The sequence below is a fragment of the Pieris rapae genome, chromosome 16, assembly GCF_905147795.1.
Source record: "Pieris rapae chromosome 16, ilPieRapa1.1, whole genome shotgun sequence".
Taxonomy (NCBI): Eukaryota; Metazoa; Arthropoda; class Insecta; order Lepidoptera; family Pieridae; genus Pieris; species Pieris rapae.
This window is the reverse complement of record NC_059524.1, coordinates 20,309-44,781: the sequence shown is the minus strand read 5'-3', so window position 1 is coordinate 44,781 and position 24,473 is coordinate 20,309. Positions and strand designations below refer to the sequence as shown.

The 24,473-nt window shown below is 38.1% G+C and overlaps 3 protein-coding genes across 5 annotated transcripts; 2 read left to right on the top strand and 1 right to left on the bottom strand.

The window, feature by feature from the left end:
- Positions 1-4,910: 4,910 nt before the first annotated feature.
- On the top strand, positions 4,911-11,952 carry LOC111002083 (radial spoke head protein 3 homolog). 3 transcript variants are annotated; one of them, XM_022272188.2, is made up of 8 exons: positions 4,911-5,343; positions 7,902-8,013; positions 8,084-8,239; positions 8,890-9,018; positions 9,142-9,508; positions 9,733-9,819; positions 9,980-10,105; positions 11,764-11,952. In XM_022272188.2, the coding sequence occupies exons 1-8, from the start codon at positions 5,219-5,221 to the stop codon at positions 11,781-11,783; spliced, it is 1,122 nt and encodes a 373-aa protein (XP_022127880.2). In that variant the 5' UTR covers positions 4,911-5,218; the 3' UTR covers positions 11,784-11,952. The 3 variants fall into 3 exon arrangements, with proteins under 3 accessions (XP_022127880.2, XP_045487730.1, XP_022127879.2); XM_045631774.1 differs by lacking the exon at positions 4,911-5,343 and adding an exon at positions 5,768-5,879; XM_022272187.2 differs by lacking the exon at positions 4,911-5,343 and adding an exon at positions 6,775-7,239.
- A 642-nt stretch (positions 11,953-12,594) lies between these two features.
- Positions 12,595-14,606, top strand: LOC111002082 (zinc finger protein 846-like). Its single transcript, XM_022272186.2, has 3 exons — positions 12,595-13,110; positions 13,285-13,552; positions 14,007-14,606. The coding sequence occupies exons 1-3, from the start codon at positions 12,997-12,999 to the stop codon at positions 14,570-14,572; spliced, it is 948 nt and encodes a 315-aa protein (XP_022127878.2). The 5' UTR covers positions 12,595-12,996; the 3' UTR covers positions 14,573-14,606.
- Positions 14,607-18,236: 3,630 nt separating this feature from the next.
- On the bottom strand, positions 18,237-20,752 carry LOC111002319 (40S ribosomal protein S4). Its single transcript, XM_022272473.2, has 5 exons — positions 20,634-20,752; positions 20,065-20,323; positions 19,786-19,883; positions 18,514-18,815; positions 18,237-18,394 (listed from the first exon to the last, which is right to left on the bottom strand). The coding sequence occupies exons 1-5, from the start codon at positions 20,634-20,636 to the stop codon at positions 18,265-18,267; spliced, it is 792 nt and encodes a 263-aa protein (XP_022128165.1). The 5' UTR covers positions 20,637-20,752; the 3' UTR covers positions 18,237-18,264.
- Positions 20,753-24,473: the final 3,721 nt, after the last annotated feature.

Sequence of the window (24,473 nt, the reverse complement as noted above, 5' to 3'; positions counted from 1 at the left end):
TAGTAGTAGTAACAGTAATTTTTAGTGATATAATTTAAATTAAAAAAAAGTATTTATATTATTTCGAAATAGATTTATATTTTTGTAATTCATAACATTGATGAATATCGAGCTTTAAAGCTTAGGCTAATTTTGCAAACATTTATATAAAAAATCAAAACAACCACTAAATTTAATATGTCATGTTCATTTAAATGTTTTCCCGCGTAAAACCAAATAAAGCATTTCACATCACTCAGTATGCAACCGTTTCATTAAATTGTCATATCGACAGAAAATAAATAAAATAAATAACCAAATAAATTATTTACTTTAAAAAAATAATAGGTATTTCAGCAGAATCAACTCAATAGACTAATCAAGTACTGCGTAAATCATAAATGAAACTCTTACTTTCACACTGTAACTGTATTAATAAATCACATATAATTGAACAGAGTATAAAACATATCGTCAAATTACAAAAGGAATAATCCCGCTGGCGAAGGTGAGGCGTCACGTGGGGCCGCGTGACACATTAACATGCATTTGAATTGATTGACAGCTCTTGCGGAGATTTTCCACACGGCCCTGCTTCTTCCAATGAGCAAACACGACGCCGCTGGAAAATAGAGGTCGTTGGTCGCCACGTTCTTACACCAAATTTATAAAAGTACGGCATATTTTAATAAGTAAACTTTAAAAAGAGTAGGTACGTAATACCTATAATCTAGTTGAAGAAGTTCACGTGCGAAGGCGAGCATTTTGTTGATGAAGCAGACAGCAAATAAGTAAATTTAGTAGTTTTGTGACTGGGTATAAAACTTGAAAAATTATACAGTTTTAATAATAAATGTCCATCTTATTAAGCCACTTTTACTCGATACTATTTTACAGTAAAATTTATTGTTTTGCATCTAGCAGAACATATGGTACTCTTTGGACCTACTGATCCGATTTTGAAAATTTATCAACCCGATAAATGAAGACTTTCGGGGTAGTACAATTTGCAAAGTCGCAGAAAATCATAACGAAACGGACGATTCTTAGAAATGCGGTTTAATCACGATTAGAAATATAAGTACTTATGATTTAGATCATGAATGTAGTTTTAGAGCTTCATAATGCCTACAAAAGAGTCAGAGACGGCAGAGCGTTTATAATATATTAGGTGACCCATGAACTTCGTATCTAAACGTAATATAGTATTTTTAAGATAGTTCAAGAAATAGGACCTCATACTACAGCTATGAAACAAAAATTTGAGAAGGCTTATATATATATATATTAACCACCACGTGACAATTGTTTATTTATAAAAATACAAAAGACAATTATTTCCTAGCTCGGAACAGTTTTTATTGCTATTAGCATTTTCCCTTCATTGGTCGAACTTCACCGCTTTCTTTTTATGAATCAGGGGTCTAGTCCAAACGGCTTAACAGTAGTGTCGACAGTTGGTACCAACTACTAGCTGTCATTTTCATACAAATTTAGTTTTTGACTTTTTACATACACTACTGTAACGCTGTCTTGACTCGACCCCAAGGGAGTTAGAATTTGCGTCGAATTGAACTTATTATCTCATGTACGTATGTGTGTATAAGCTGCATCTAAGTATTCTGACAGGTTGTCACATTTGGTCGGGTTTTTACGCGACCTGGGCTCGAGAGCACACGAAATCTCTCAGTCGTCATGTTTAATGCATTGGAATTCATTAGCGATAGTTTTTCAGCGTCTCTGCGGTTTTTAATGTATATTCTGGTCCCTAGCAGACCTCACCAAATTCCTTAAACGTTGTGATCTGAACTAAATGTATCGTATACGTCAAAGTGAATTAATCGTCCTGATGTTTTATTGTCCGTTATGTCTATTTCCTAAAAAATAGCTTTCGGTGCTCGCAGCGGCCACGCGCCTGCACTTCCGTGCGCAAGTTTTTTTTTTCAACAAAACAGTCCGGAAGTAATGCTTCGAGCGCATCAGCACACAGATCGTTAAGCTTTCGCTAAGAGACCCGCTTAATTTATGAGTTCCTTGCTACGTCACGACAAGGTCGCATTTCGGGTGTCAGCGAGCCGTATTAGAGGGTCATCATAATAACAGCGGAAAGTTATGTCGTCATTATTTTATGACGTCTATATTCGACGCGTGGTGGATTAGTCATAGAGGCAGCCCCTTAAGTAAATGTTCCTGCTCGTCTAACAGTGAAAATTAAACTACTTTTACTATTAGAACTGGCCAGTTAGAAACATTGCTAATGAAAACGTTTTTTTTTATTTGAATTTTACAACTCTTTGGTAACCTAATGTACTATATTGCTTTCTAAATAATTCATTCATTCAATTTCATTGAAAAATAATTCTAATATAATTACTAACCATACAATGTAATAACTAAAATATTAGGTCCTTACATATTTGATATTTGAAATTGGCGTTTTGTATGGGAGGAACAAAAAGTCGAATATTTTTAAATATAATTTATTTAATTAATCAAAGTATGAACCATTGTTTTCTATGCACTTTTGCCATCTCATAGGTAGTTCATTGATCCCTTTACTAAAAAAACAGTCGGACGGGAATCAATAAAATCTGTGAAGGCAATTTGGCCTGCCCCATCAGAATTAAATTTTTTTCCTTGCAAGAAGTTGTCCGAATTTCGTAAAAAATGGTAATCTGTTGGAGCAAGGTCCGGGAAGTACGGAGGATGTCTAGACTGATGTCTGTCTTAGACATTCCAATTGAAGCTCTTCTAATTTGGTAGCCGTCTGTTGTGCAGTGTGTGGTCTAGCGTTGTCGTGAAGTAGCAGTGGCGTGGAGCGATTGACCAGCCTAGGTTGTTAAGCCGCTAGCTTTTCCATCATGGTTTGCAATTGCTGACAATAAACATCAGCCGTAATAGTCAATTCGTGAGGTACCCACAACAGAAGAAAAAAACAAATCAATGACGGTCATCGAAGCACAAATACATGAGTAAATAGCTGTACAAATTTCAATTTGGAATTCCTTACCAAAGAGGAGAACATCGTGATTAAAGTGGCCAGTACGAAAAACGCCAATTTCATATGTAAGGACCTAATATATTATTTAAAGGAGTCCCTTTGGCAAGGTTCCGAAGATACCTGTCATGTGTTTTTGTGAATTAGCGGCAAATCTAAAATTGTTGTTAAACGTGAAAATGAACCAAACGCGAGTTTTTTAGTCAATGATTTATCATGGCTTTGGTTGTGGTCTTACTCAACAACGGAGCTATGCTAGGCTGCGATTCGCAATTCTTACGTAGCAATCTCAATGATGATCATCCGCGTGAGGGACGTCCTTGAACAGCGACTGCTAAGATAACATCAATTCCGTGTGACACATGATACAGGAAGATAAGAGAGTGACCTACCAGCAGATACAGGCAAGCCTAGACATTGGTATGAATCAAGATCAAAATATATTACACGAAAATTTAGACGTCAGGAAGCTTTGGACCAGATGGATTCCCCATACTTTAACAGAGGACCAGAAATACCTTCGCATGGACTGGTGTCGCCAAATGTAATGTAAGTTCAACGGTGTTGACTCAAAGTCACTCACTATGTTTTCGAGCGAACCCTAAACGACGCACCCCAGCAGCCTTTAACAAACTTGCTGCATCCTTTACCATACTGTTACAGAGTGCACTGGACGCAGCTGCCACCGAGCGCTCTCTGCCGGCCACGTACACACAGTTGCCGCTCCGTTTGCTGGTGCTCATCAGCCGCAAAGCGCCCTACGTCGACGCTGGCAACAGACCCGCTGTCCGCGCATGCGCGCAAATTTGCACGCCTTCTTCAAAAGCGTCTTCGATCCGGCGAGTTATTGCCCTATTTCATTACTCGCCACGCAATCCAACCTATTAGAGTCCATGCTGCTGCCGACAATCAGGCGGCATTTTACTCCTAGGCCCGAACAGTTTGAATTCCGAAGCGAACATTCCACCACCCTACAGCTGTCGAGAGTACTGCACGACATCACCGCCGCCCTTAACAAGAAAGAGGTGGCTGCAGTATTTCTCGACATGGAGAAAGCTTTTGACCAGGTCTGGCACGCGGGCACAGGCTCCTCGCCTCCGACATCCCGCGGCGCGTGGTGGAAATCATTCGCTCCTTCCTTCTCGACCGGCTGTTCCCCGTCTCCGTCGAGGGAGGTCAGTCTTTGGCCATAGTCTTTGGCTGGCGACAACTCCCGCCACCGCTCCTAAGCGACCTACCGAGGCTTCACAATGCGCCATCACACCGGGCCACGAGCCGCGCAATGGTGTTTGCCGCCAGACTCGCCCTGTGCTGCAGTCATCGCTGCCAATAAAGCGCAAACTGGCGCCTTACAAACTACATCACACCTCACACACTGTAGTGAAGCATATTGCGACAAAATATCATAAATCGCCATCTCTTGACAATAAAATATATTTTAGTAAAACGCCATCTTCTGTATATAAAGTGTACTACAACAACACTACACGAAAAATTATGCCTATTTGGTATAAAACTGCCATCTTGTACAAAAGTTACGTACTACGTATGCACGATGCTGGGAAATTGCTTTTTACAGTTGGAGCTACTAAAAAAGTGGATGGTATACTTAAAAATTATTAAAAGATGGCGTTGCTTCCTTGGCCGGGAGTTCTGGTAAAAATTATAATTAGGAAGCGAAATTGAAAACTTAATAAAGTCGTAACAATTAATTCTCTAATTTGTACGGTTAATCTGTTTCAGTAAAGAATCAGAGGTTTTTGATATACTTAAATGTTCTTTCACCTTTCACCAAACTGTTAGTTTTTAATCATATTCGCTGAAACAATTACTGGGCATGTTTTAAATTAATTTAATTTTTTGGTAGTATTTATTATGTTCGTGTTTTCATACATGTTACCAATGAAGATGTGATTGGTAACAAATGAAAACACGCGAGGGGTATGATATCCGTTACCGTGGTAACACACACTATTTACTGTCAATGAAATTTCCGATATCTGTAGAGTATGTTTAAACCATCACGATTTGATGAAGTCATCAATCGAGATGAGTGATTGTGGTTTCAGTGCGGCTATACGATCTCGTTACTCACATTCTATATTCAAAACAGATTGAAGTTACGTATAGTGTCAAAGTTGATGAAATCTGATGAGCGAATGTGCTGCATGCTAGCGGCACTGCTCGAGCAGTGGTTTCTGGCAACGGAACGCGCGCTGCGGCGGGCAGCAGAACGCTCGCATGAGCGTGTCGGTGCGTTCGGTGCTGGTGGAGGCACCACAAGCCACGCCCAAGGGACCTTACACGTTTGCTAGTCAACCACGAGCTCTATATCATAATACTAAACTGCGCAGGAATCCCTCTTGGTGAGTTGTAACATAGCATGTAACACAGCGTACACCACCATAATATTAATATGTTATCTATTATAACATGTATTACGATACATTTATCCGACTTTTAGGAACTCCTGCTAAATACTTATAGTTAATCAATAAATTGTTGAACTAGTCACAATATCCATAACCTTATAGATAAAAATAAAATCTTATAAATTACAAGTTATATTTCCTAGATACATTCAGCTCTAATATTCCGAGGCAATCAAACTTATAATTAAATGGCAGCGTAGAGGATTAATAAAGTTGCACGGCGCCAGGCAATATCAGTAGCATTCGATAGTTTATAGATAACGCGAGTGCACGCTACCGCATTGACTAACGTAATAGATCTGAATCATCTGATCATTAGTCAAAAAGGTCGGGGAGAGAGCCTCGACACTGGACTCTAGAAAAAGTTATGTTAATGTTTACGTGTTTTCGTCAAGTTATGTTTTTTGCGTCTTTCTGAGATGAAGGTCAACTCTAATCTCAATACCTACTGAATAATGAATCATTACGAAGTAAGTAAAAATATCGAATGTATATACACAGCCCTCTTGACTGATGCAAAGAATGAAAAATCACTTTCCTTTATGTTGTAAATCCTTGAGATCGCGTGTTGAGTGGTCAGTAACCACCACCGTGTGTTGTCGCGCAAAGGGCTCGGCACGCCATCGTTATTGCTCTGAGGTTTTTCATAGATGCACATATATATATTTATATATTATAGGTAACATTACATAGGCTTACATGACGTTTGAAAAGAAAGTTATAAAGAACTCTACAAAATAATATGGCAATAAATAATCGTTTTGAAATATTGTTTTGATTTCTTAAATTATATAAATTACGCAGCAAGGGCCAACGTGTAACACCAAACCCCTATTAGCGGTCAACCTCCTAAGAATGCTACATATAAATTATATAAATTCTTCTAGTAGGTTCCTATTAAAATATTTCAGAGGGAAGGTACATTTTTTTTAGTTTAGAATTGTTATTGCTCGTAGTAGCTTGACCTGAGTAAATTTCGCTGATATAATAATATTTAATTGACCTTTTGACCTCGCGTGAATGATAAGAATTAAGGCGAGTGCGAAGGTCACCTTTCCTTTAAGATATTTTGAGTTTTCGGTGTTATTTTGTGAAAAACCCTTTTGACTATCACGCGCATAAATAATTAAACTACCCCATAAAATATTCCTTTTTTCCTATTTTTATACATAAATGGAGTAGAAATATAGTCTCCGCATAGTTAGGGTTACACTTTGTAATCGCCTTCATTACGATTTTCATTTCTTTTAAACGACTTTAGGTTAAGAGTTTTCTAATTTGTCTTATGCGCTTGCGCGAATCTACGTGCCGTAGTGGTCGAATATAGAAAGGTCGTAACTGACCTGATGTAAAGAAATAGCGGGCAGCTTTCATTGGCGATCGGCCCGCGTCCGGCGTCGCCCGCACCGTGCGCCTCGTGACCCAGGATTTCTTCATAAAACGACACACGATGCCCCCAGGCGACAGTCAGGGCGATGAGTCAAGCTTTACCGTTATCGAATCGGTAACGCGGGACGAACAGTCAGTGATAGCGCGAAACGTGAACGTGGTGAGGCCGCTAGCGCGCGATGTACCGCCGGAGGCGCGCACCATGCTCGACGAAAGATTCTCGCAGACCCTTAACATGAAACTAAAGCGCTTGAAGCCGCGCGAAGCCCGGGTGCCTCTGGAGAAACCTCGCTTCGTTACAACAGTGCGGTGTGGAGAGTTTCTGCCGCCGCCACCACCGCTGGCCAGCCTCCTTCGGCTGCCTCCCGCCCCCCTCTACTCATACTCCAGCAGACCGCATCCGCTCGCGATACGCCACAAGCGTTCCGCCACACCACAATAGTTTGTTCATTTCATTAAAATGCATCTTATATTAGATATTCTCGAATGATCAAGTAGGTACCAATTATTAGCTCTACGATGACACGTGGTGATCAGAAGATTCTTCATGTTTGGATTTATATTCGGTAAAGAATACGTAAAGTATCAAAGGTTGTCGTGTCGTTGTAATAACTACCTTTTCTACCACTTCCCGCCTTAATATTAAAACTAAACTATAAGTAGTTAGTGCTCAGGATAAATAGGAAGCAAATAGCTGGGTGAAGCGGGTGGTCAGACGGTCAGGCGGGTCAATGCCCCTTTCGACCCAGTCTGAGTAAAAGTAGTTGTAAGTTAAGCACATCGTCCAGTGTTAGCCATGTTAACCCACTTTAAAACAATATTAATATTATAATCTAGTTAATATTTTTTCAAAAGCTCCAGTTATTTTTGATACCTGGGATACCCGGGGATCTGTTTATTTATTGAAAAAAAAAGTGGATTGTCTGCAGACAAGTGCAGAGTAGCTTTTAACGAATGTAAGAATAACGAGGAAACGAAACACATTTTTCTTTATAAGATTATTGTAGATAAGTTAATTTTTTGTACAATTTTAGGACTTAATATTTTTGCATATATATTGTCGTGAAACTACTAAATACATAATACCATTACTTTGTCGGCAGCGGGAGTGTGGTGACAGGTGCTACGGGTGCTACGAGCGCGCAGTACAGCAATGTGATGCACGACAAGCGCGTCGTGCGCGGCAGCACTTTCGCGGCGCACCCACATGCAGCCGTTAGTTAGCACCTATTTAAAGACAGGTCATTAATAAGACCGTATCACAAATGTGAGATGTGGTTTCCAGGGAGACGGACAAGAGAGCGCGGCGGCCCGCGCAGCGCGGACACGAAGACGCGCGCTTGCGCGGCGTGCGGCTCTGGCCCGACTGCGACCTGGCACACCGCCACCGGCACCTGGCCGACGACATCTACCCGTACAGACAGAGCGGTACCTCGAGGAGGTCAGATCTCCAATAAAATCAAATTATCCGCTCAAATATGGTTACTAATACTCGTTCACTTGCAGTCATTTAAAACGACGGTAGCTAACCGCACCTAAATTATTTATTTGTTTATACGAGGCACCAACAAATACTCATGGAGAAAGTCTGAAACTTTTTAATTTTTATTTTATCAAAACATGGACAAATACTTACAACAACATCAAAAAATCGCCAAACTGTAATAACACTAACAGTATGTTGGCGATCATAGCGCTCTGTTATTCAAACGAGTTGAGATGGGTTTTACAATTAATTACGTTATGTATACTAATTTCTAATTACTTCTATTTATAAAGTAATACACTGTGATTATATTATATACTAAACTTTGTAATAGATGAGATCTATTAAAAAGTCTCTCAAAGAATCTAGTTTATTAAATATTTTTGGAGTTATTAGTTTGTTATATCGTCTCGTCCTTTTCTTAAAATCACAGAATAAGCCAGCACAGTACAGACATAAAATACTCGGTATTAAATACATAAGTACACATAACAGAATATATAAAAAGACTAATAAAAACAAATGATTAGTAATTATAATGAGCGTAGTATATCTGGAGGGGATCACGATATATTGAAAATTTGATTCTACGACTTCGTTACCAGCTATTCGATAAAGGCCTGGAGGTAGAGGCGGGCGTCCAGACGGACCTGTTCGTGGACAGGCCAGCTACGCCGCGCTATGTACCTGCCATCACCGGGGCGCATGCCGCTACGCAGATCTATCCTGGAGACGTAAGTGATAACCCATGTTGGAACGAAGTTCCTTATTTTTCTTTTGATTTGATCACACAAATAAAGACGTCATCAACATACGATATAAATGTGACTATACTAATACAAATTAAACCGTTCCAGCTGTTCGACTTCGATCTTGAAGTGCAAGGTATTGTGGGAGTGCTCGTCGGCAAGACCGTGCAACAAGCGTTAGGAGAAGTGGCGCAAGAGGAGGAGCTGGAAACCCTGCGGGAGCAACAGCGCCGCTACCGAGAGTTACGCGATGCTGAACTCGCTGAACGGCAACGATTGGCCGCCACGGATGTCCGGCTGCAACACGAAAAGGAACGGCGCGTGGCTGAAGCCCGAGCTGCAGCGATATCGGCGCAAGAAGCACGACAACGAGTGGCAGCTGCCACACTCGTGCAGGGCTACGTCGCTGAACTTCTGCCCTCTGTGCTGGCTGGTCTGCGCGACGCCGGTTATCTCGTACGTCGTCTACACAGAGGTACGTAGGTTTTATCCTAGTATTAGGATTCTTATGGCGAAAGCAATCTTCAAATTTAGATTTACACAATCTATTTTTCTTCTTCACATTTATTAGTGTAGATTACATGTTTATCCATTTTCTACCACATTTTAAGTATTTATATTAAAGCAAGTTGTTTAACAGCCAATAAAGCAGGCGAAAGATGATGGTCACATAACACGGTAAAAGACGAGGTTTTACAGGTGTTGAAGAAGAATTCATGCCATGGCTGATAGAGGAGGTGTCAAAAGAGATCGAGTCGATTATTACCAGTCGTGATGTTATTACGGGTGAGATTTAATAATATGAAATGATTTTGTTAACCCTTTGGCTTCAAAAATTAAAGTCGTGAAGCATAATCACCCTATTTTAAAGTTAAGAAAGTTCAATTCTAAACAAAAAAACAATTTGGGTGAAAAAGCCTTTAGGAACCGACCAATTTATTTCCAGAAATCGTTCGCGAGGTGACAGAGGCCCGGGCGGATCTTTATGCGGCGGCAGGCGAAAGAGAAGCGCAGTACGAAACACCGCTAGACTCTTTGACGCCGCCGGAACCTTCAGCCGAGGAAGAGGATGGTAAGCGTCCTCTGAACATTACTCCCAAATCAGTTTACATTTACTACTTGCTATACTTATGTTGACCTTCGACAGGAATCTAACCGATGAAGATTTTTAGCTTTTCATCTTTTTATAAAAATAATGCAACTAGCATTAAACATTAATTTCTATCTTTATTTCAATTAAATAAAATGGAGATAAAAAAGGGATAAGTTTTCTGCGATACTAGCAATGCTACTAGAGTTTGTTACAGTGTAGTTGGATGACACCTGACGCCGCGACACGTGCGGCACGCACCCGCTGCACTCTGAATGCGGTCATTAGAGACCCCCGCGTGACGAATCGACCCCGTTGTTATTGCTGTATGCGGTGCCGGCACTCAGTGCGACACTTGTCAGGAAAAGCACATTTAATCTCGTATCAAACTATTAAAATATCCAGTAATCTAATACTAATAATTAAATTAAAACATTATTTATATTATGAGAATAAGATTTGTTCGTAGCATAATCAAGTTAAAGTATTGTTGTCGTGTAAATTTTCTATATTATAATACAATTGTTTTAAGAAGATATAGTTGTATTAAGATCTAATTGTGAAAGATAATTTAAAAGCTGTTAAATAAAGAGTGTTCCGTGGTCGTCTCGTTTCGTATCGATCCGTTGCACGCCATGATTACAATAATATAAATATAAGCTTAGAGACCGCACACGTGCACTCTCCTCGTTTAATACTAATTCAACTTGACGCTTAAGCGACAATAGCGAATTATGATCGCATTTAGTGATAGCCGAAAATCGCAACGCTTTATTTAATAATCATTTCACCAAGCAATTGAAACGTTGACTGAGATGGGGCTGCAGGGATTAAAGGTCCATACAAAAGTCTAAATATATTCCAAATTAAAAGTTCTAACAAGTAACAACGTTTATTAAGGTAACAAAAAAAATATTTTGTTCATGTATCAATATATTATGATTAAGCATAATATAAAAAACTAACACTTATAAAGACCTTAAGGTTACGATTCGACGTATACTTATGTTTTTAGTTATAAACAAACAAATATTACAAAGTTTTTAATTGAATTGGTGAAATAATAATGTTACTTAACTGTTGTGGCGCCCCGTGGTTGATCCATCTGCTGATAAGATAAGGAATAGCACAAACATGTGGGGCGTAATACTCCGGAAGACCAATATGCGGATTATTGGCACGTGCGACGCTCAGAAGTATGTACCACTGCTACCGGGTGTCATAAATGATATGCCTTTAAAACACTCATACCATTTCGATAGCACAAAAGACGATTTTTAATGAGTACTGAGATAACAATGAGACTGGCGTCACATTTCGGAGTGAGTGTAGGTTCTTGTGATCTTCTTGCCATTCCTTCCCATCCCCTCGCGTCGAATGTTTGTGCAGCTGCATGACGATCCGCGCCTCATCACAATACTATTATATTGTAAAGAGCTTAATGTTACAATTTAAGAGTACATTAAATTAATATTAAAAGCTCCATTTTACAAACTGCATTAATTGTTGCTGCTCTTTTTAGTTATTTCATATTATGAAGCTTGAAAAAAGATACTTTATTACTTAAGTATTTATTAATTAATTAACAAACAGAATTACTTATCAGAAGATAACCTAATTTGTGTTTCTTTTCGTTTCAGCTATAATTGAAGATCAGTGAGCATTGAGGCGTGGCCTGTCGTAACCGGAACCTCTTCGATGTAGAGACGCTAGTGTGCCTGTGTAATGTTGTTTAAAGAAATGAAATTTATCATTGACTAATTCGCTGGAAAGAAAATTGTAGAGAAGGAATACTATAATTGTGTTATTAAATATAATTGTCTCAGATATTCAATTATTCAGTAATTGGTCACTAGTAGTTGTACGGTTTTATTTACTTTATTTGGTTTATATTGATTATCAAATATGAGTGTAAAGAACGAAAAGATTGCATTCTATCCGTTGCCAAAAATGAATTGTCTTCGTAGGGTTTGGTTATTGGGAGCAGATAAGATGTCGATCGACTGTCATGGTCTGATTGTTTTCAATCTGAGATTGAGGATTAACTATTAGGTTCGGGCGAAAGCCTAATCTATAATATTTTTTATTTATAATATAACTAGCAGACTCGGCCAAGCGTTGCTGTGGCTAAGGTTTTTGTTATATTACATAGTAGTAAATTAATCAAGGGAAACCGTAGGAGAACTTATGTGAAACGTTGGTACCACGACACGGACCTAAACTAAACTACCTTTTACTCAGCGCCATCTGTTAGAATTATATCAAATAATAAACAAATAATTTGCAATAAAATAAAATTGCGACTATAATTAAAGATCTTACCTATCCTATCTCTCAAGTTGGATCGAACTGCACATGGTGTGCGAATTTTATTATAATCGGTTAAGTGGTTTAGGAGTCCATTGAAGACAAACATTGTGACACGAGATTTATATATAATATAATAATGAGGGTAGGTTCTAGGATTTCTAGTAAATAAATAAACGTAAAGTATAAAAAGCATTATAAATATATAATACATATAAAAGAGCTTAACCTAAAAGATTGGCATTCGCGAGCATTCTGGCAGATAGATTCCCGCCGCGCGTCGGACAATTTTTTTGAAAAAAAAATTGTAGAGGAAATAAGTGTTTTCCTTTAGATATCGAAAGTGTTATTAAGGCGAGTGTTAAACAGGCCATTAGTCAGGGCTACACAGGTTGCGGTGTGTAAAGGGCGAGGGACGACCGCGGCGCTAATTCAATAACAATTGTTTAATCGCGGAGAGATTTGCGGAGGGTGTTCTGCCGATTTGTCCGCCCTCCGCCCTCTGCTCTCGCGAGATATATACCGAGTGCGTATACGCCGACTGTCATTTGGTCCTCGTCTGCGCCATGCCCGGCGTTGTGACGAGACGTGGTGTGCGCCGAGGCCTGTCATCCGCCTTCTTCTCAGTCGATAACCTAGCGCAAGAACTCGCTTCTAACACGCAACCCGCTAATGAAACGGTAAGCCTCTCAAATTGTTTACTTTTGCCACATCTTTATCCTTTGAAGGTGCACTAACTACAGTCCACCGAACTCACACCTACATTTACAGAGCCACGTGTGTATTGAGCCTACACAATTAGATTTAAACTCGTAGGTACAGAAGAGTAGCACGTGTTTTCTTGACATACTCAGGTGTACGTGGAGGCAGACGATGGCGTGTTGCGCTGCGGTAACCCGGCACGAACGATGCTTCAGGCCGCTCTTGCACCGTCACCGCCCGCCGCGGCTTTACTGCTAGAGATGTGTGCGGCGCCGAAGATGGATTGCTCTTCGGGCGAAGCCACACTGCGTCTGCGGCTTGTAGCTGACGCACCACCACACGCGGATCTCACAATGTGGTTTGATGAAACTGCGTTGGCGCTCCTCGATATGCCATTTCTTACACTACGAAACATTACAGGTAAATCCTAAATGATTAAAAATATCAAACACAATCTATTTTGATCACTTCTCGATTCATATACTTAAATCAAATCAAATCGTTTATTTGCTAGAAGTCTTACAATTAGTTACATAAATTACAAAAATCCGCCACATATAAATTGGCATGCAAATGCAATCTTATATTTTATTTATTTATCTATTTATTTATTTATATAAATACATTTATTATCCTCATTTATGAATAATAATTATGAATAACAAGACTAGTTATTAAATATTACATTTAGAAAAATGACAGCGCAGAATTAGACACCAATATTTGTATTAATTCTTATCTAAAAAATACAACGATTTAATCGTAAGGCTTCTTTTTCTTGTATTTAATAACATCTGAAGTGATGTTCCCCGCGTTAATTTCAAGTTAATTTAGTAGTTAGCACCCGTAAAATATTGCATTAATTGGTTTTCAGGGAAAAGAAACTACAAGTGTCACGAGTGCAGCGTCGAGTTTGACAACCCAAACCCCTTAAAAATACATTTATTCTCAAAGTGCCAACCCTTCGATGAGTTAAGGTTTTGGCAGAAATGTGTGGAAATACTCCGCGGAAACTCTATAACGGCGGCCGCAACCCTCTCGACTGCAGTGGCGTTCTCGAGTCCTGTCTGGGAGTGGCGAGGCGGCAGCGACGTGGAAACTCTGGCCGCCGCCTGGGGCCGCGTGGGCCGCGGACACGTGTGCGTGTATTGCGGAAAGTTGTACTCTCGCAGATATGGCCTTAAAATCCATATTCGCACCCACACCGGTTACAAGCCGCTACGCTGTCGATTCTGCGCGCGCCCCTTCGGTGATCCCAGCAACCTAAACAAGCACCTGAGGCTTCACGCCGCCGCCGACACAACTCCATCGTCGCCGTCGCCCCACGCTTGTCCTCTCTGCGGAAAAGCTCTCGCCCGTCGAAGAGACCTCCAACGACATTTGCGTACGTACCACGCCACTGAGTCACCGGAACCTGATACTTCGGATTCGTCGAAGTAAGCAATTCCACCTCCATTTCGTTAAATTATTCTTACATTAGATGTGATCCTAATATAGATAAAATATATTTTATTGTTTATTATATAAAAATATAATCTAAAATTGATATCGTTTTAATTTCCTTTTAAGGTAAAATATCATTATCCCGAAATTCTCAAACATTACGTTTTATTTTTCATAACCAATGAAACATGTAGAATAAAAATGTAGGTATGTTTATTCGACAGTTTTATTTATTTTATTCTACAACAAATGCTTACTTATGTAGGATCAAAATCTCACCTGTTTGGGGGACAAGTCTTCTAATTGTCAAGATAGCATACTGATTGCGTGTTTTCAATTATTTCCTATAAATATTAATTAATCCATAAAAGTAACCACGCTAAAATTGCATACGTAGGAGTATGTTGATCCTTATTTTGTAAATCCATCGTAGGTATGTAATAAATCTATACAGAAAATAAACTTTGAAATGTACTTATGAGTGTTAGTACTGAATGACAGGACGGAAGCTCATAAATCCTATCCCCCCTTGTTGGGCCTTAGACTCCTTAAGTATATTTCGCCATCGCGAACTTCATCGCAATCAATCATTAGTGCTTCTTGTGTCCAATTTTGAACCCCTATTGTTTCGAGGTCTTAGAGAACTCCATCCCACCGATCGCGATCGGAAATGTCTACTAAGGCCGATATAGAATCGATTTGCTGTCATAATGCGTCTACTGATCTCACGACTGGGACTATTATCACTAGTCATCATTGAGCCCAAACAAACTTCTTACGTTGTTTTCAGCTAAAGTATTAAATGACAAAGGTGTTTCTTGCTGCCAATGTTGTTATTGTAACTTAGTGTCGATTAGTAATCCTACCGTTATATAATTTAACGTTATAAATATGGCAAATCCACACTTTGGTCCGCCTTGAAAATGGAGCTCATGCCCTTCACCGGGGAAGATGTGGTTATTTACTTTTACTTTACTTTACATACTTCTCTTCCTCCAGTGTGCTTGATACCAAAAAAATGCGGCTTTCTGCACGCTGCCGAGTCAACACATGTGCCTACGTACATCTGCGCAGTGCCGCATGATCACTCCATGGCGGCGTGAGACTCCTCCTGTTTCAATGCCCTCGCTTCTATATAAAAACTAGAAAACCTTAACTAAACTTATTTGTTGTGACGATAAACGAATTCATTTGGATGCTCTCTCATTTTAAATATAAATATTTATGATATTTATAAATTGTGAAATCTGGAACATTCCTGTTTCTTCTCTGAACACTCCAACTACATGACTAAACCGTTAAACATAAAAAAGTTGAAGAATGCTTTCAACAATCGATAATAGAAAAAAATGATAATGTCCGAAAATGGCCGACATTCAATAACAATGTTGTTGTTCCTCGCACGATCGGGCTGAATATTGATTTGCATCCTCGTGTGTCCTTTTATCCACAGTAGGATAACTCTGTTTTTGAGGGTTCTTGCATCCAGTGCATTGTGACTCTCCAGTATCCAGTGTATTTTCGTCTTCAACTCATCAAGGTGCAGACTCGAGGTAGCTGTGAGAAAATATACTAAGTGACGACGGTAATCAAAGGAACAATGTCTCGTTCCCGGCACAATTAGGCACAAGAACAATTCAAAATCAATTATTTATGTAGGTAACATAATGTACAAATCAAATCAAATCAAAATATCTTTAATCATCAAGGTAAACATGTACCTACACTTATGAACGTCAAGAAAAACAAATAAAATTAATTGTCAATTTACATTTACAACCAGTTCGCAAGTCAAGGGCGTAGAGCGGGTAAGAAGAACTGGCAAGAAACTTTCCGCCACTCTTTTCAATCGCCAAGGATTTAATACAAATTGTTTGAACTGTAGCAAATCAATCCCAAGGATTAGGATCATTTAAGTATTCGTCACATTTATAAAAGGCTTAATTAATTAATTTACTTTTAACGAGGGCTTTGAATTTATTTAGTGACAGTTCTCTAATTTCGCTTGGGAGTTTGTTGTAAAAATGAATACAATTTCCATATAAGGAGTGGTTTATCTTCTGGAGCCTGGTTGGTCGCACACTCAAATTAGTTCTATTACGCGTATTATACTGGTGAAAGTCACCATTTGTTTTAAAATCGTTTAAGTTTTTTTGTACATACAACAAGGCGAATATATTGACTAATAATGTAATAATAAACTAAAAAATAATGTCATAATATTTAGTTCCTGAAATCTATTCCGTACCGACTCCCTCGGGGAAACACAACAACTACCCCGAAGAGCCCGCTTCTGCAACACAAATATGGATTGAACCTCTGCAGCAGCACCCCACAGTAGAATACCGTACGACATAACGCTGTGAAAGTAGCTATGGTACACGTATTAATGTCAAAAAAAGAAATCTACTTCTAATTTTACATTTACTGCCAGTTCTCAAATCAAGTGCGTAGAACGGAAGAGAAGAACTGGCAATAAACTCACGCCATCGCCAAGTTTTTCTTTTACACAACGTTTGTAAGGAGCTGCAACCATTACACCATGTTCCATGTGATATTATAGTAATAAAGAATATTAAAATAAATTAAAAACAAAGATTTATCCTCTATGAGCAGGAGGTATGGTGAAATATGAGCGCGTTCTTACATACTCGTGGGAACAACACGCAAATACGTAGTAGAAACAACTAATATGACCACATACACGAATTCAAGACAAGTATCACCCGTTCACGAGTATGACGCATGGCCAGCCATCGGCCTCGTCGCCATATTCTCCCTGAGAGACAACCCGACGCATGGACGCCGCCACAAGCAATGACATTTAAGCTTGACGATCTTTGAAATGTGGACTTGGCTACACAAGAACAATTTAGGTCAATTAAATTAGGCAGTGAACTTAAGTCACAATTTATTGCATATTTAATTATTATTATTAGTAGTTAAAGTCAACAGCATGTTCAACTTAAACCTAATTTTATTTTCCCTTGGTGCACCTTTGATATAAGGAAATGTAAACAAGATAATATTCTTTCCATTAAGTGATTTTAATTTATAAATATATTATGACAACAGTTTATTTTGTCCTTTTCCCCTTATCCCAAAAAGCAATATTATGGACGTGTTACTTGTATAATTTCCACACAAAACTTGTATTTAAAATGTTTACAGGGATGGTTCCAGGCATACAACGATTAGTTACAATTTTGACAGTGGACCGATATAATTTAGTGTCAATATTTTTCCCTATATTATGATAACCAAGCAAAATAATTTCACTTTTATTTATAAAGTTGACTTTGTCTATGTAACTGTCACTCTGTGCACTACTCATATGATCGTTCCGCATTTGTCTCATTAAAATGACAATGGCAATTGTTGGTCAGACAGGAAGCGTTGTTCATTGTATTGAGACAGAACCTCATCCCTGGCCAATTTGTGCTCCCCTTTTTGCTGGGCACAACTGTATTTATGTCATCTCTTCAAGAGAATTTTGAAGACCTGAAATCCTCGAATTCAATGTAAGCATGTCAGCTTCATATTTTTTACAGAAATCGTGACTACAACAAGGAGTCGTGCTTCATTCTTATTTCATCTCATGAAATAATTTAAGTTCACTGTGAGAAATAAATTTGAATATATTCGTGAATGAAAAGAATGGTGGGTTTTAGGCGTTTATTATGTTAATCCTAGTGATGCGCCACTTTGGCTGCGATCCTCTTGTCCCGCTCCTCGGCGATGGTGAGGCGGATTCCTTTGCCTCGAGGAAGGGAGATGTAGGCCTTCGTGCCTTTGCCTATGATGAACACGTTGTTCATTCTGTTGAGGAAATCTCACATTAACACAGATAAAAATTCTTAGTCATTAAATAGCACAACGTGGGAAGGCTTTTATTTGATCATCGAACATCCTGTGGACGGAGGTCTCTGATCGCTCACCTGGTGGCAAAAGTGTGTCCCGTGGAGTCCTTGATGTGAACGATGTCAAACGATCCGGGATGTCTCTCTCGCGACACGATGGTTCCAACTCGCCCCAAGTTCCTTCCGCCTGTGATCATGCAGAGGTTGCCGGACTCGAACTTGATGTAATCCATGATTTTGGTGGTGGCGATGTCCAACTGGATGGAGTCGTTCACTTTGATCAGAGGGTCGGGGTAGCGGATGGTTCTGCCGTCGTGCGTCACGATGTACGGCACTCCCTTGGGGCCGGTACCGGTCTGCTTCACTTTGCACAGCTTGTACTGCAACACGATATCTTTTTATTAATACCTATGTCTAAAATAGAGCCATTTCAAAAACCCCCACTACCCGTTCTTATGGGTCGGGTGCATAATCCGGATATAATAGAGAGACTGGGTACCAACTAGGAACCTGAGGCTTACGTCTAAACTTTTGGATGTACCGCGCTCACATTTAACTTGGTTAGCAAAGCGCCACTCACGCGAGCAATACAGATAATCAACAAAACTTCTATTGAGGTAGAAATATTTGTATGTACACTGGCTGAGTTCACAAGAGTTGCTTGCTATATTGTTAGTTATATGATTTAGGAATATAAGTTTAATTTTTTAATGTTTTTATGTAGGATAATTCATGTGGGACAATTTTAGAATTCTATCGAATTAGTAACTGTTAAGATAGAAAAAATGTAATGGAATAAATAAATAATAAATCTCAATAAATAGTATACTTAACAACGTCTGATGCAAGATAACCCTTTCTTAAATCAATTAATTCCTAAGACGTCCCAAATTCTATTTGTCTGTATTAGTCCTAGGTTAATTGCTCAATAATATTGCAACTATAATCTCTTTAACAAGCACATAATAATAATCTATTATAGTAAAATTTATATGTATGTATTATGAATATTTAAATATTAACATATAATAATATCATTTTACAATTCCCCGAAAGGTACTTATTGTTAATACATATATGTATTTGAATGGATTTAATTGATATAGTCGCATTAAATAAAAATATATATTGTTTAGTACGCAAAAATTAACAGCAATGAAAAGTAAATAAATAGTTATACGGCAATTGCCATAATTACTGCCAGTCATTCCTTTACCACTGTTTTTAATAATAGTTTGGTCATAAAACAAATATTTATTTAAAAAAATTAATTATTTAAGTTAAATTTAAGTATTATTAATTATTTAAGTGAAAGCAAGGTTATATCAATTTAAGTTTAGAACTAAATACCTTAGCTTCCTCTGGGGTGATCCTGTGGATGGTGAATCGTCCTTTGACATCATAGATTAACCTGAACAGCTCATTGGTTTTTTCAATTGAAACCACATCTAAAACATAACAATTTTACTTTAATAATTAAATTAATATAATAAATATCTATATTGATTTCACATAACAACTACTTTGTTATAACAATTTGTACAGACTTTTACTGCTTAGTACCAATATTTATCATAATAGTTCATGTATATGAAAGTTTCAAAACAAAATCTGTATTTATATCATTACCCATGAATCCAGCAGGATAAGTGGGATCCGTACGCACTTTTCCGTCCACCTTGATAAGACGCTGCTTTACAATCTTTAATACCTCGTTGCCAGTGAGTGCGTACTTAAGACGGTTTCTTAAGAAGATAACCAACGGCAGACACTCACGCAACTTGTGAGGACCAGTTGATGGTCGGGGAGCGTAAACTCCGCCGAGCTTATCCAACATCCATGCTTTAGGAGCGTTTAAACGCTTCAAGTGTTTCTTTGGTCCTCGAGCCTGTATACAACCAAAACGTTAACGATTAACGGCTTAGCGTAGCAGTCACTTTACAACGAACGAATCTCCCAACATGGCATAGGATATGCAAATAATACTCTTAAATATAAAGCACTTTGTCGCTTAATACATGATAAAAAAACGAAAGTATATGTACAAGTTATTTCAAAGCATTTATACAAAATCATAAAAATACAGTGGTCCCAACTCTTATTAACAACTGCTAAATTATATCGGATTATAACCATTTGCAATAGTGCGTTAATAAAATGGATAGAACTGGATTTATTTAGTTTCGAAAGAAACTCACCATGTTGGACACAAAATTAAACAAGAAAGAATTCTTTCAGATACAATTCACGTCAGTCTTCAATCAGAAGTCACTGTCATCAAATGTCAAGTATAAAAGGTATAATCAAGATTATGCTACTATAGCTTATATTAATCTGTGTAACGGCTGTAATATTACGGAATACAGGTTAAGCAACTTTCACAAACGTTGGATTGAGACAAAATCACTGCCAAAGGAATTGGTATAAAAGTGATCATATAAATAGAGACAATAACGGTAAGCAATTAAAAAGCCATACAAAGATATAATACATATGATTAAAATACTTGTCTAGTCTCTGATGCATGTCTAATATTAATTACGAAAATTTAAAATCTACTAAATCTTTCATCTGCGACGTATGCTCATTTTTGTGGGTTTACCTTCTGGTGTTACTTTATACTGTTCATACAGGATTAAAATAATTAATCACTTTTACAGTAGATGGTAGACATTTTTTTACTATTTAACTGACAAGTTTTTTTTACTATTTAACTGACACTCTTTGGAGTTATAGCCGATGGCGTCATTTAGTCGTCAACAGCAACAACAGTTCTCATTTACGTTATACTTTATCATTTTAACCTTGGACCAGGATTTGTACCTTATTTGGACTTTCTTAAAAATGCCTTCAGAATTCTCATTACACTTGCCGGGCAGTACCCACACGAAGTATTGTTCTCACCTCTGGGCGGGAGCTGCCCAGTACCAGCTCTTTTTACTTGACTGTATTCAACAAAAATAAATTCCAATCGTCGACGACCAGGTACATTCAATTGTCTCCATCCTTTGACATTGCGTAAAAATGTGGGGTCACTGTATCTTCTACCGCATTTAGCACGGAGAGTGTTCAGAGTAGCTGCTGTTCGAACAAGGAATTTTTCTCTGTTTCATCACCGGACGTCAAGGCAGAAAACAAAATACGTTTTCTGAATACGAGCGTTGCTTAAGACGCGCATCACCACTATGTGGAACCAGCTGCCCACTGAAGTTCTTTCAAACCACTTCAACGTACAATTCAATTCATTATATTTAAAGATCAACCAATTTTTAAAAAGCTGGCAACGCACTTGCGAGCGTTCTGGCCATGTACATGTCCATGGAGGTATCACTTAACATCAAGCGAGCCTCCTGTCTCTCTGCCTCCACGAAAAAAAAACATGTGGCACTCGGGGACTGCCGCGTTAAAGCTTTTAAATAGCATTTTTTATCAACAAAAATTAGAATTATTTATTTTTTATATATGCAGTACTTTTTTTCTCTTTAATATTAATTCAATCTACCACGCTACCAGACTCAGACTAACACGTCTATATAGTATGTCTCACTCTTACAAGCACTGGCTGCATCGGCCATGTATACATAACGTCACCGATCTCGGCTGAGAGATGTGACTACGCAATTTGTATCCTGTCCCAATCTAACTCACCAACGCTACGTCACGGATCACTTCAGACCGATGTGAGGTGCAATACCTATGCGTTCTCTAACGCGTATTGGCCACAACTATATTACGTTATGGTCGCCGCACTAAGAACCCGCGATACAATCGGGTTAAAAGGTTTTTGTTTATTGAGATGTGGAAGTTTTATAAGAATTCTCAAAGTATCAGTTAGCTTTTAATATTTATTTGGACATTTCTTTACATTTTAATGGAATATAAACATATTGAGACTCTTGCTACAAGCGTGCATATGCTATAGATGCTCATTTGACAAAAAAAAATTGTAGGATGAAGACCATTGGAAAAGGAGGAGAATATTATAAAAATGAAAGGAAAAATAATTTACAGACGATCTGAGATCGGGAAGGGGAAGGGGATGTTATGAGATAAGAAGATTTACTATAGTAATAAACATGTTTACCATCGGAAATTAGAGATTCGAACGAACAGAATGCACACCAACTTTTTGGAAAAAACTGATATTCTGATGGGTGAATTTTGGATTGAAAATTAGGGTGCTTTTTCGATAATAATTCAAAATAAGGTGAATAAAAAGTATTTAAGACATATAAAGGTAAGTTTTCACCGAATTTCTTGTTTTTTTTTGTAAAAGGATTTTTTTTACATATACTTTGAGGTTATGTGAAAAATATGTAAATACAAAAGTTTTTGATATTTTATTGGCTACAATTTCACCATTTGACTTTTTTCAAAAGAATTTTAGGTGAGTCGAAAATCGAGAGTAACCGTTTTTTACCGTTAAAACTCGCCCCCTCCCCCTTCCCGACCTCAGATTGCCCGTCAATTATTTTTACTTTGATTTTCATAATATTTTCCTCCTTTTCCAATGGGTATTATCCTACTATTATTATTTTTTCACTTTTTATTATTTTTAAAGGCTCTACTCTTGTATAATATGTGTTTGGTGGCTTCAAATTTTTCTAAACTATTATAGAGATGATTAACTTGCGGAACTTTCTTGTTTGTAGAGAAGAGGTGAAGATAGAATGATAATATGTTATTTTCAAAACTATGTACATTTACTTATACGAAATATTATCCTACGATTAAAACATGTGTTACCAATATGCGCGGGGTGTGTGTGTTAAAAAGATTCTGTTATATCCGCCAGCAACATTAGGGCATCTACAAGACTTTCTCCATCATAGTTATTTTTGGTGGGTGCTTAGCAATGGCGCAAAGTTCACACACTGCTGATGTTGGAGGTATCATACATTTCTCTGCGAGCATGTAAATTGGAAGTTGATTGGAAGCTGTTACAGCAAATACTTCTGCCATTCATGTGTTGTTGTTATGTCGAATCCGAAGGATAGCGATCAGCATGGGTAGTTACATTCTGTTCCTTAATTTTTCCTTCACCATCCCCATCACGCTAAAAATTCTTTCTAGGACGGCATTACTCAAAGGTAAGGAAAGAGCGCAAGGAAAACTCTTAAACAAAGTCTTAAAACATGAAATTTAACACCAGCATTCTGCATTTTCAATATCCATTAATTTACAGTATTATTGGGAGGAGCTGTACCGACTATTTCCTCGATACGCATCGTACTTAATACAAGCAATAGTTCATAATTGCTTCCCGGTCAATGTTAAGGTTATTAATCAGCCAGAGGCTAATTAATAATCTTAACATAAATGACAAAGCGAAATTAAAAGCGCTAAACATTTTCCCAAACTATTTAGGCAGTGTAATATAGATAATTGCGGGAGTCACTTACAGCAATATAGGTATATTGCACTGCACTACCTTCTAAATAGGAGTTTATAATTGTGTAAGACAAATTCTGGATATTCCCCGCCCGGAAACATACCGCGAATAGTGTTGTCATCATTTTTTATATCTCATACAGATTTTAGAGTGAGTATGATTTTTATTAAATGTAGTTCATTAGCAATTCATGACATGTCCCTGAAGTAGCCTAAAAGCAGTCGCCATTCTGATTTTTTCATCACCGACTCTAGTCGTCAGTAGCCTAAATGGCGAAAAATCGCCTACGTTGACCACACTGTTTAAAATTGTAAATTTTTCTTTTAAAGTTTATTTTGTTAGCACAACTATCACTAGAGCGCTACAATGTTGGCTATATCCATATCCTACATAATACATAGTATACTGTGCTCTAAATTTTCTGTATTGGCTACAGTATTACGAGATCAGGGGATTTCCCCGTAGATTTATGGGTTTTTACGGGAAATTTCAAAAACAAGTAGTTTTTTGCTTTTGTATAGGTACATATTACGTTCCTGATTTTGGAACTAAAATGAAGTACGAAGATATCGTAAGACAGGATCCTTGTGTCGTACTTTACTAATTGTTTATTCGTAAGTGCTGACAAAGAACGACGTGATTTTAA

What these genes read in the sequence shown, in the direction of transcription:
- LOC111002083 (XM_022272187.2), top strand. Translation starts at nt 6,860, where the DNA reads ATGCCCCCAGGCGACAGTCAGGGCGATGAGTCAAGCTTTACCGTTATC. An exon ending in CAGTCGTGATGTTATTACGG is followed by an intron (nt 9,820 to 9,979) that starts GTGAGATTTAAT and finishes ATTTATTTCCAG; the next exon opens with AAATCGTTCGCGAGGTGACA. An exon ending in TTCAGCCGAGGAAGAGGATG is followed by an intron (nt 10,106 to 11,763) that starts GTAAGCGTCCTC and finishes TTTTCGTTTCAG; the next exon opens with CTATAATTGAAGATCAGTGA.
- LOC111002082 (XM_022272186.2), top strand. Translation starts at nt 12,997, where the DNA reads ATGCCCGGCGTTGTGACGAGACGTGGTGTGCGCCGAGGCCTGTCATCC. An exon ending in CGCAACCCGCTAATGAAACG is followed by an intron (nt 13,111 to 13,284) that starts GTAAGCCTCTCA and finishes TGACATACTCAG; the next exon opens with GTGTACGTGGAGGCAGACGA. An exon ending in TACACTACGAAACATTACAG is followed by an intron (nt 13,553 to 14,006) that starts GTAAATCCTAAA and finishes ATTGGTTTTCAG; the next exon opens with GGAAAAGAAACTACAAGTGT.
- LOC111002319 (XM_022272473.2), bottom strand. An exon ending in TCACCCCAGAGGAAGCTAAG is followed by an intron (nt 18,816 to 19,785) that starts GTATTTAGTTCT and finishes ATCGTGTTGCAG; the next exon opens with TACAAGCTGTGCAAAGTGAA. An exon ending in GGACACACTTTTGCCACCAG is followed by an intron (nt 18,395 to 18,513) that starts GTGAGCGATCAG and finishes TTTCCTCAACAG; the next exon opens with AATGAACAACGTGTTCATCA.